The 11,717-nt window shown below is 42.9% G+C and overlaps 1 protein-coding gene across 1 annotated transcript; it reads left to right on the top strand.

The window, feature by feature from the left end:
- Positions 1-2,419, top strand: LOC125373328 (mucin-2-like; the record flags this gene model as incomplete). The annotated part of the gene is made up of 3 exons (XM_048384336.1): positions 1-90; positions 286-1,040; positions 2,272-2,419. Coding segments are annotated over 3 exons (993 nt in total), but the record flags the coding sequence as incomplete, so codon positions are not given.
- Between the last annotated feature and the right edge of the window lie 9,298 nt (positions 2,420-11,717).

Genomic DNA, 11,717 nt, shown 5'->3' with positions numbered 1-11,717 from the left:
ACACCACCTCCCACTACCCCATCTAACACTACGCCATCTCCCACTACACCACCTCCCACTACACCATCTAACACTACACCACCTCCCACTACACCATCTAACACTACACCATCTCCCACTACACCATCTAACACTACACCACCTCCCACTACACCACCTCCCATTACACCACCCCCCACTACACCACCTCCCACTACACCACCTCCCACTACACCACCTCCCACTACACTACCTCCCACTACGCCATCTAACACTACACCGCAACCCACTACACCATCTAACACTACACCACCTCCCTCTACACCATCCACCACTACACCACCTCCCACTACACCATCTAACACTACACCGCCATCCACTACACTATGTAACACTACACTACCTCCCACTACGCCATCTCACACTACACTAACTCCCACTACACCATTCAACGCTGCACCACCTCCCAGTACACCATCCAACACTCCACTTCTTGCCACTACACCATCCAACACTACACCACCTCCCTCTACACCATCTAACACTACACCACCTCCCTCTACACCATCTAACACTACACCAACTCCCTCTACACCATCTAACACTACACTGCCTCTCACTACACCATCTAACACTACACCACCTACCACTACATCATCTAACACTACACCAACTCCCACTGCACCATATCCCACTACATTACCTCCCACTACGCCATCTAACACTACACTGCCTCTCACAACGCCATCTAACACTACACTACCTCTCACTACACCATCTAACACTACACCACCTCCCTCTACATCATCTAACACTACACCACCTCCCACTACACCATCTAACACTACACAACCTCCCACTACACCATCCAGCACTACACTTCTTGCCACTACACCGTCCAACACTACACTGCCTCTCACTACATCATCTAACACTACACCGCCACCCACTACGCCATCTAACACTACACTGTCTCCCACTACATCATCTAACACTACACCGCTACCCACTACGCCATCTAACACGACACTGCCTCCCACTACACCACCTCCCACTACACTGTCTCCCACTACATAATCTAACACTACACCGCTACCCACTACGCCATCTAACACTACACTGCCTCCCACTACATCATCTAACACTACACTGTCTCTCACTACATCATCTAACACTACACCGCCACCCACTACGCCATCTAACACTACACCGCCACCCACTACGCCATCTAACACTACACTGCCTCCCACTACATCATCTAACACTACACTGTCTCTCACTACGCCATCTAACACTACACTGTCTCCCACTACATCATCTAACACTACACCGCCACCCACTACGCCATCTAACACTACACTGCCTCCCACTACATCATCTAACACTACACTGTCTCTCACTACATCATCTAACACTACACTGTCTCTCACTACGCCATCTAACACTACACTGTCTCCCACTACATCATCTAACACTACACCGCCACCCACTACGCCATCTAACACTACACTGCCTCCCACTACATCATCTAACACTACACTGTCTCTCACTACGCCATCTAACACTACACTACATCCAACTACACCATTCAACGCTGCATCACCTCCCAGTACACCATCCAACACTCCACTTCTTGCCACTACACCATCCAACACGACACTGCCTCCCACTACATCATCTAACACTACACCACCTCCCACTACACCATCTTCCAATACCTCTAGACAGACAACACGTTAACGTGCCAGGAGCGTTTCATCGTGAGTTCGCCCTGATTATGGTTCTAAGTTTTGTGAGCTGTGGAAAACGTCTGGAACCTCCATTATTTCGGGCTTTCCTAGCCAACAAGCCAACACGTCGTGACATTACTGAAATAGTGCTGAGAATATCGATAAACAAATTGTCAAAAGTAACGTTGTTTGATATGTGAATGTGGACAGGTCGAGTTAAGTATATAAAAGAACTACGATATACTTCACACATAACATTCCAATTTAGATACATTAATTCAAGTGACTGTAACATTGTGAGGTCACGATTATGTGATTTTTTTATAACTGTTTCAGCATCAATGTTCCTCGCTATCGTCGTGCTGGCAGCTTTGATGGTTCTTCCCCCGGCGTTATCAAACGTAAAACTTTTGATATTTACATACATATAGGTCGAGTAATTAGATATCCAACAAGGACTTTGACCATGCCTCACAGCTTTGACCAGAAGGGACATCCTTCCTATGCTTTAATTGTAGTCTGTCGTATGCAGTGCATATATGAGTTTGCAAAACTGTTTCAGCAACAATGTTCCTGGCTATCGTCGTGCTGGCAGCTCTGATGGTTCTTCCCCAAGTGGAAGGTGGTTGCTGGGAGACCTGGAGCAGATACACTGGCTGGAGTTCCTGGGGTACTGGGAGACTTTGGAAGTCCTGCAGCGACCGTTCTAAAGAGCTTTGCAAATTCGGGGGAAGGTGTGTTCTGAAGGATGCCTCTGACTGCTGGGTGACAGACCAGGCCGGTCAATATGTTTGCAACCGTCGGACGTAAAACCAATCCGGTTTGCTATGGACGAGAATATCCAAATGTAACTATTCCATGCAACTGAAGAGAGGGTATACCCTTGTCTAATGTCCCTTTATTCCGTCTTACATATAGATATAACGTATGTTAGGCCGTCAACACTTCTGTTATTTGAAGCATGAAATGGTAATAAAAAACGAACATTTGTCTGAGCCATGTGTGAATTCGTATGTGCACATTATTGTCATAAACTGTATTCTATGCGCACACGGCGTCCACGTTCACCAAGTTGATGTTCAATAAAAACACAACCTAGAAGCCCCTACTTCTAACATAATCCATTGACACACGAGCTGCGTGTGGGTGGATGGGAGTCAGTGTCTGAAACTCAGCAGAGTAAACTGAGAGCCTTAAGGGCCAGCACATTTCAAAAACTGTAGGCCAAGTGGAAAAACTGTAGGCCCAAACAAGGAGGCATACTCTTGCATTATAAATTACAAAACAACCAGTCAACCAGAAGCGTTTGCTGCTATCACAGCAAGTTCCCAGAGATTGTGTGGTGATAGGTGATGCCTACATATAAAGGATTTCGAAATTTTCAGCTTGTAACACATCTTTGCTACTACATGTCATATACTATTTGAAAGGTTAATCCTACTGTTTACATATACTGACAGTTATTTTTATCACATTATTTTTAAAATGCATTTATAACGAAATTAAGTTCGTTTTTAATAAAAACAAATAAGCTAACACATTCATAACGTCCACATTAAGCATCAAGGAAGCTAAAATTATAACGATTTTCGGCAATTTTAACATTTCATAATAGAGATGACCTTTAACTTATTTCTATTTTTATTTTCATTGTTAAAGTACTCGGAAAATGATGAAAAAAAATTCTTTTAAGTACGATCTATCCCTACATATTTCCCGGCAGTAGTGGCTTTAGGCTCAGTCACATGAAGAAATACCGGGAAATATACTCGTCAAAACAATTTAGGGAACACTGATATTTTGTAGCACTGTTCATTCGATTCCTTTTAAATTTGGTAAATGGCCTCCTGATCGGCGGCTAACGTACTGATATTGAAGACTACCCTTACTCAAGTGACTTTATGACCAGAACAAAGAATTTGAATCATACTGGACTCGTCAACGTTCATTTTGACCAGCACTCATTTTCATGGAAATTTTTGTTGTAATCTCCTCCTCACAGCTGCCGTAAAAATGGAGATCGTGCATTTGCTCACTTATTCTCATGAAGCACGAGCCACAAGGAATTTTTGTGCGAAATTTGGGTTGATAAAGGCAGGTCGCTATGAAACTGCATCACTGTTCAACATGCCACAACGTCGACACCTCACGATTGAAGAAGGAGCCAGAGCAATTGGGTGGCTAAATGAGAATGTTTCACAGCGGGAAGCTGCTCGAAGGCTAAATGTTAGTCCATCCGTCATTTGCAGATTACGTCAGCGATTCCAACAAACACAGACAGTACGTGATAGACGAAGGTCAGGACGCCCTCGTGTGACAACAGGAAGAGAAGACCGGTACGTCGTTGCTGAAGCATTGAGGAGGAGAACAGTCACAGCAAACCATCTTCGAAGGCAACTGAGGGCTGCTACAGGGACAAATGTCAGTGACCAAACCATAAGAAACCGTATGAGGGAAAGAAACATCAGGCCCCGACGTCAAGCCGTTAGACAGCTTCTTCTTCCGCGTCACAGAGCAGCCAGAGATGCATGGGCACGCCAACACCGACAGTGGACAAGACAACAGTGGTCAGCAGTTCTATTTTCTGACGAATCTCGGTTCTCTCCGTGAGCACAATCATTTTGGTGGTGGTAGTGTCATGGTGTGGGCCGCCTTCTCATTTCATCACAGAACCAATCTGTACGTCATCAACGGGCAAATACGCATTTTCTGACTTTGTGAAAAGGGACAGATTTAATAAATGAGTGAGTGAGTTGGGTTTAACGCCGATTTTAACAGTATTCCAGTTACATCGCGGCGTGTCAGCTTAAAGTGGAAGGAAAGCCCAAAATGATGCAGGTCTCAGACGTTTACCACTTGAAACGTCGTGAACCCACGAGCACGGGTATAGTGCTGACAAACCTAGAAACATAGTCGGGGCGAACGGGGATTCGAACCCACAAGCATAGGTTTCTGACGTGCCCAAGGGACGCAACTCTGCACAGCGAATCGTGGCGCCTTAGACGACTGGGCCACCCGTGCCCCAAATAAATTAATGACAGGTAGGTTCATGAAACTATTATTATCCGGTGTTGAAAGAGTTAGCGAGCTCAATATTCTGAAGCCGGGCCCGTTTCTCAGTGTTATGATTCAATACCATGTTTACCATGTTTACCATGTTTACCCGGGAGTGCCAAATTTGATATTTAGGAGGGAAAATCCTCTTGGCGTTCCCGGGACCAGTAAGGATTCAGACACGGTTCACTGATCGGGATTTTAGCACTCCTGGTACCAGGCAAATATAACAAGAACAAAGATGTGCCGCTCATTAATTTCATTACCGTATTTATGCATTAAAGTATATGACTGTTTAAAATGAACATATTGATATTTATGTTCGTTCCCTGTTAAGAAGTTCCGATAAGTTTAATTAATGCACTTTAAATTAAAATGCATAAAAAATCAAAATGTACATATTCATAATAATCCATTAATGTGCCATCAAAGAATCCATTGAATTATGACTTCGGCTTTGTTTAATGTTCAATCCAGGTGGAGAAGTTCCGACAGAGGATCTGCAAAGTCAATGTCGGGCAGATGGTGGTTGACGAGGTCGTCATCAATGATCTGAGGCGGGCGTCGATAACGTCGCTTAAAGGGAGGTGCATTATTGCAATTCGGCTTATGAAAGCTTTTCGGTATCTTTGATCTTCTAAAACAAGCGCTTTATCTGTAAAACATCCGTGAGTAGACACATTGCAACTGTAAACACAGTCAATAACTCTTTAATAGTTTTGATCTTCTGAAGCTTTATTTGTAAACACAACAACATCGTCAGCAGACTCACTAGCTACAACTGTAAACACAGTCAATCACTCTGAATAACTCGTTTATATACTGGCCAAAAAAAGAAACGCATAGCTGAAATCTGTTTTTCAAACTTGACTGTTATTAAAGATGAAGGCTTGAACTCAATATAAATGTCATTGCTAACTGTGAATATTGACCTTACACTAATTTATTGCACCCGAACACAACATTTGGTGACTTGTCGCCAAAATACAGCATCTTGAAACCAAACTGGGAGAAATTGCATGGAGAAAAAGCTGTAAGCATGCTACACGTGCAAATACGGCTACTTAACCTTTAACCGATAAAAATTTGGCAATCCTGCTGCGAATCACTCTCTGTATCTGTTGTGTATACGTGACTCTCATGATGCCAAGACTGAATGAAGACTGTAGAAACAGAGCCATTGGACGTCTGGAAGCTGGAGAAAGTCCGACATCAGTAGCCAGGCACTTTAACGTGAGGCAGAGTACCATTTCTCGTCTGTGGCAGCGCTACAGACTCCACAACTCTACAAGAGATCGACCGAGAAGTGGAAGACCCAGGGTCACAACTGCGGCGCCGGACCGCTTCATCCTGGTGTTGCATCTTCGCAACCGGACAATCAGTGCAGCATACACAGCTAACAATGTTCCTGGTCTTCGTAGAGTCTTAGAGCAAACCATCAGAAATCGTCTAAGACAGCATGGGAAACGGCCAATGAGAACATATACAGCGCCCGTTCTGCGGCAACATTATCGTGGTGCACGTCTGCAATGGAGCAGAAATGTTCGACTATGGACTCTAGTGCACCGGAGAAGGATATGGTTCAGTGGTGAGTCGCGGTTCATGCTGTATCGCCATGATGGTAGGATGCGTGTCTACAGACGGAGAAATGAACGCTACACTCGAAACTGTATTCATGAAGTCGACCGATACGGCGGTTGAAGTGTCATGATGTGGGCAGGCATATTCGTGAATGGTAGGACAGATCTGATCCACGTGCAGGGAAATTGAACTGCTGTACGCTACCGGGATGAAATCCTTCAACGTCACCTTTTTCCCGCCATTGACGTCTACAGAGAGATTTTCCAGCAAGACAACGCAAGACCGCATACTGCACGTGTTACCATGGATTATCTTGCCCACAACAATGTTACTGTGCTGCCATGGCCCTCCAAATCGCCTGATCTAAACCCCATTGAACATTTGTGGGATCTGCTAGACAGACGTGTACGACGCCGACAGCCTCAACCACAGACGCTTCAACAGCTGAACCATGCATTGCAGGATGAGTGGAGAAGGATTCCACAACGCCAGATTCGACGACTCATACAGTCCATGCCCAGGCGGTGCAGAGCTGTGATCGATGCTCGTGGTGGTAACACCCGGTACTGACTTTGGCACAGTGCAATCACAGACATCGACTTCCCTTAGAACATTAAAAGACTGTTTGTAGTGTAAGAAACATGTGCCTCATCCTGTGTAAAATTTGGTTATTGTATCTTCATTATTTATTGTGTAATCCTATTTCATTAAACATGTAATGAAACACTGATTATTCTGTTATGCGTTTCTTTTTTTGGCCAGTGTATCTACTAATATTTTTTCTGAAAAATTATATCACTATTTGTACCTCAAAGGACGTAGACCTTGATCTGTACACCATTATATTTAGTACGTGTGACTTCATGTTCACACAGACATACAACAACCAGCTGTATCGCGGAATAAAATCGTTCCTCAAAACGGGAGGTGAGCTTATGTAGGCTCAACATGCTCAACGGGGACAACTTTTGTAGTTTCTGTCAACATAATGTACCCGCGGTAGACTGGACACAGTTATTTGCTCACCGATTAGATAACCCCTACCTACAGGGTGGGGATGGTGGTTCAAAGCGAAACAGACAACCCTGTCTGTTGTCTGATAAATGCTGGGCGGCGCCTTTGATCTTGGCTCTAACCATGCATGAAGTAGGAGTAAACCATAATCAGGATGGCCTGGAAATAAACAAGATTCTTTCTTGTTGCATATCAAGGTACCAATTCATCGGTCACGGGGTTTTCTTATGTATATGTGCCCAGTGTATCCACAATTAACTAGAATGTTTCATATCTTCAAAAGGTGTCGGGCCGGGAAGTCGAAAATCTATTTACCAGTAAGAAGTATATAAGATTTTTATATGTACAAGATCATTAGGGCATGGCCTCAGCATTCCATAATCAAGAATCCAAAAACCACAAAAAAAATCCTAATACTTACCGACTCCCTAAGTGGACTGCAAGCCCTCCAAAACAAAAATACCAAAAAAAGACCTAAATTAATAAATCAAATATTTAAAAGCTCCAACGACCTAACTAAGGCAGGCAAACAAATAACCTTCTTGTGGATACCCGCCCACGTAGGAATATACGGTAATGAAAACGCCGATAAAGCAGCTAAACTATCCCTCAAAATCCCAGAAATAAGCTTAAACTTACCCATCACAAAATCAGAAATTAAAAGTGTAAACAAGCAAAAAATCACAAAAATGGCATAACCTATATCTAAACTCAAATAGCCAAATCAAAAAAGTGCTCAGCAAACCACTAACCAAACCAAAAATTCTCCATCCATAAAAAAAATCGACAGAGTAATCACTAAACTCCTAACAGGACACACCAACCTAAATAACCATCTAAAAGAATTTCAAAAAACACACTACAGGTAACTGCCCACACTGCAAATAACCAGAAACCCCAGAACACGCACTCATCCACTGCACACACTACCTAACACATCGAACCGTATTACAAACCACCCTAAACAAGGCTCTCACTCTAGAAGCAATACTAGACCCACAAAATAAACTAGAAAACTTCAAGGCCTTAGGCGTATTCTTAATAAAAACGGAACTAATAAAATGCATCTAAAAACACAATAACCTACAAAATCAAAATCACATAAACAAACAAACATCCACCATACCCAGCTCCCTTAGTTCTCCTCCCCAACCCCATCGGCATCTATTCCAAATCTCAAAATTCCCAAATTCTATATAAGCAACCCCTAAACCCCCCTCTTGGGTTGCACAGACCACTTTCGCCCCTTTCGGAAACACATTAAATGGCCTGGCCGGGCCCGTGTGCGAAATACGCATCAGTCGGAAAGCGCACGTTAAATCTCCAAAGTAAGTAAGTAAGTAAGTACAAGATCATTAACGTTCAAAACGATGGCTTATGCACAGGTACCTTTGATTTTCATCGACTCTGTTCGTGGCGGCAAGATCTGTTGAACCAATTGACAATGGACTACACTGACGATGTGGCAGATCTACTGCACTGGGAATAAACTGAATTATTACATAAATGATAAAATGTATGTCTATATACATCTTCAAATACATGCATGATATATGATATGTTATACTATACTTGTTATAGATTGACTTTGTTGCCCAGATTAAATAGTGTCCTCATTTCATTGGTGTTTTCTTTGTAATTAACAAGTACCAGGAAGGCGATCATCTGCCATAATAAGAATGTTTGTGATGACCGGGAAGGCGAACGTAATTTCTAACTCTGAGGGATTGATTTTCGCCTTCCCGGTCCATAACCCTTCAAAACTGTATATGCGTCAGTGTGGTTTATCAACACATGTATAATGCTTATTCATGCTTGGTGTGCCAGACTGAAATTGAACATTATGATAGCGTCAGCAGGGATAATAGAGGTCATAAGACGTGGCATATGAAGATCATACATAAATATGTTTAAGTTACATAGGCAGCAGGCTAGACTATTTACAGCAATACAGTTCAAATATTGTGTTCAATAAAAGAAAACGTTGATTTTTAACACACACTTTTTTTGTACGATTAAACAAACTGTGGACTTTGAGGACGTTTTCGCTTATTGTAAGAAGATCAAGGTAAAAAATCATATCTTTCTCTGAAATCAACGGGCATAGTTGCTGTCAAACATAAGAACGTAATCAGGGCGGCCAGCTTTGACTTGTCATGTTCCTTAAAGTAAGTCAAAAGCGATTGACCCTACAATATAGGGTCATTTACTCCAACGTTCTAACTGTCAATCGTCTTAACAGGACCATAACGTTTTTTTATATATCGATTACCTGTCTCTATGTCTTAAGTTGTTAATCGGTAACTGCGGTCCAAATTTATCAACTTATTCATCTATTGTTGCAAACTTGACTGATTTGTTTACACACAAAAAATTCTAATTGATCATGCACTACAGAGGCAGTCAAGCACCTGTATAAGAAATATAAAAGCAGCCATGTTACATGTAGTCCCAAAAGCTGGCAATTATTTCGCCGCAATATAACTGAAACAATGTTGATGTGACGTGACATATAAACTTACCCATACTATTCTATTACTATTCTACCCCGGATCTTCACGGGTCGGATCCTATTCAAGCACTATCCACACATAACATCCATTGTGACAATGGAATAGTTTCATAATACATCATTATCATGTTTTGTGCATGCAAGTATTTGATTCAATGCACAGAATAACAGATAATCAAGTATTAGCTTGGACGTCGTTTTAAAAAGGTGCCCTCGCAACGTTGCATAAACAGTTGTTGATCGAATCCTGATTTGAGTCCATGGGTGGCCCAGTCGTCTAAGGCGCAGCAATTCACTGTGCAGAGTTAGGTCCACTGAAAACATATGATTGTAAGATCGAATCCCGGTTCGCCCTGATTACCTTTATAGGTTTGTCAGCACCACACCCGTGCTTGTGGGTTTCACCAAGGTGATAAACGTTTGAAACCTGCATCACTATGGGCTTTCCTCCCACGTCTAGCTGGCACGCCGTGATATAACTGGAATACTGTTCAAAACGGCGTTTCACCCAACACACTGACTCACACAAATCCTGACTTCAAATGTGAGGTGTCCTGTGTCAGGATTACATATATGGTTCAATGTTCAGTGTTTCATGATATATGACTGATATCATGAGCATTGATCCACGCAATTGGGATACGATGTTAGCGAGCCTGACCATCCGATCCCGTTAGTTGCCTCTTAGACAAGCATTGTCGCCTTTTACGGCAAGCATGGGCTGCTGAAGATCTATTCTACCCCGGATCTTCACTGGTCACGAACCGACCTGATGACATATTGCTTTGTATATTATTACACATGTATGCTGGCCAGGTCTCCCCACGTACATCAATACATTGATTAGACCATATTGATATCCTATTTGATGCTAATGTACCAGTAAGTTGGTCAAGTCTTGCTTACAGGAGACTTACATGTTTTCTAATTTTACATAGATTACTACTGTTGTTGATTGGATATATACCCATTGTTGGATGCATCGTTAATGATTTGGGGATTATGTGATATCTTAAAAATGCAGTAATTGGTGCTCTTATACAAAAATTCGTAATTCAACGTTTGCCATGTCCACATCAGATGTCGATTCTCCAAATTTAATAGATTGATATTTTTATAACAGTTCATTAATCATCAATCACTGTTATAATGCCACACTGGATAGTTGATGAACGTGTTATACATGTCACAAACGGGATCAAAGGCATTGCTCCATTCCACATGTATCTTGTAATACGAGGGCTGGCTGAAAAGTTCTAAGCCTAACTGTGAAAGACCCGTACCAAGTCGATGGTTTTCATTTAGTTCTCCACATAGTCCCCTTCCAGGTTTACACACTTTTGCCAGCGATGCTGCAAGGATGCCGGTCAAGAAGAAATTTTCTTTAGCCACCCTAAAAAAAGTCATTCAGAGCGGAAATGACGTCATCATTACCAGGAAAATGGCGACCGGGGGAGGGGAGGCGGCGCGGCGGCGCGGCGGCGCGCTGGGTATTACGGATTCTGGTTGAAAGTGATGAATCCAGGTCTCATCCACGGTTACAAATCGGGCCAAAAAATCATCGGGATCTGCTTCAAAACGGCATAAATTGTCACGGGACGTCAGGAATCTGACACGTTTCTGATCGGCTGTCAAGAGCTTTGGCACCCATCTTGCAGAAACGTTTGACATTCCCAACTCGTTGGTGATAATGTGCTCAACCCTCTCATGAGAGATGCCCACAACACTGGCAATATGTCGAGTGGTCAATCGTCGATCAGCCATCACCATGTCATGCACCCGGGTAAAGTTTTCCGGAATGGTTGCAGTTGAAGACGCGGGTCATCGTCAAGGCTCACGCTTGAATT

The sequence above is a fragment of the Haliotis rufescens genome, unplaced genomic scaffold (assembly GCF_023055435.1).
Source record: "Haliotis rufescens isolate VD_foot unplaced genomic scaffold, xgHalRufe1.0.p SCAF_5, whole genome shotgun sequence".
NCBI lineage: Eukaryota > Metazoa > Mollusca > Gastropoda > Lepetellida > Haliotidae > Haliotis > Haliotis rufescens.
This window is presented reverse-complemented; position numbering and strand designations above follow the sequence as displayed.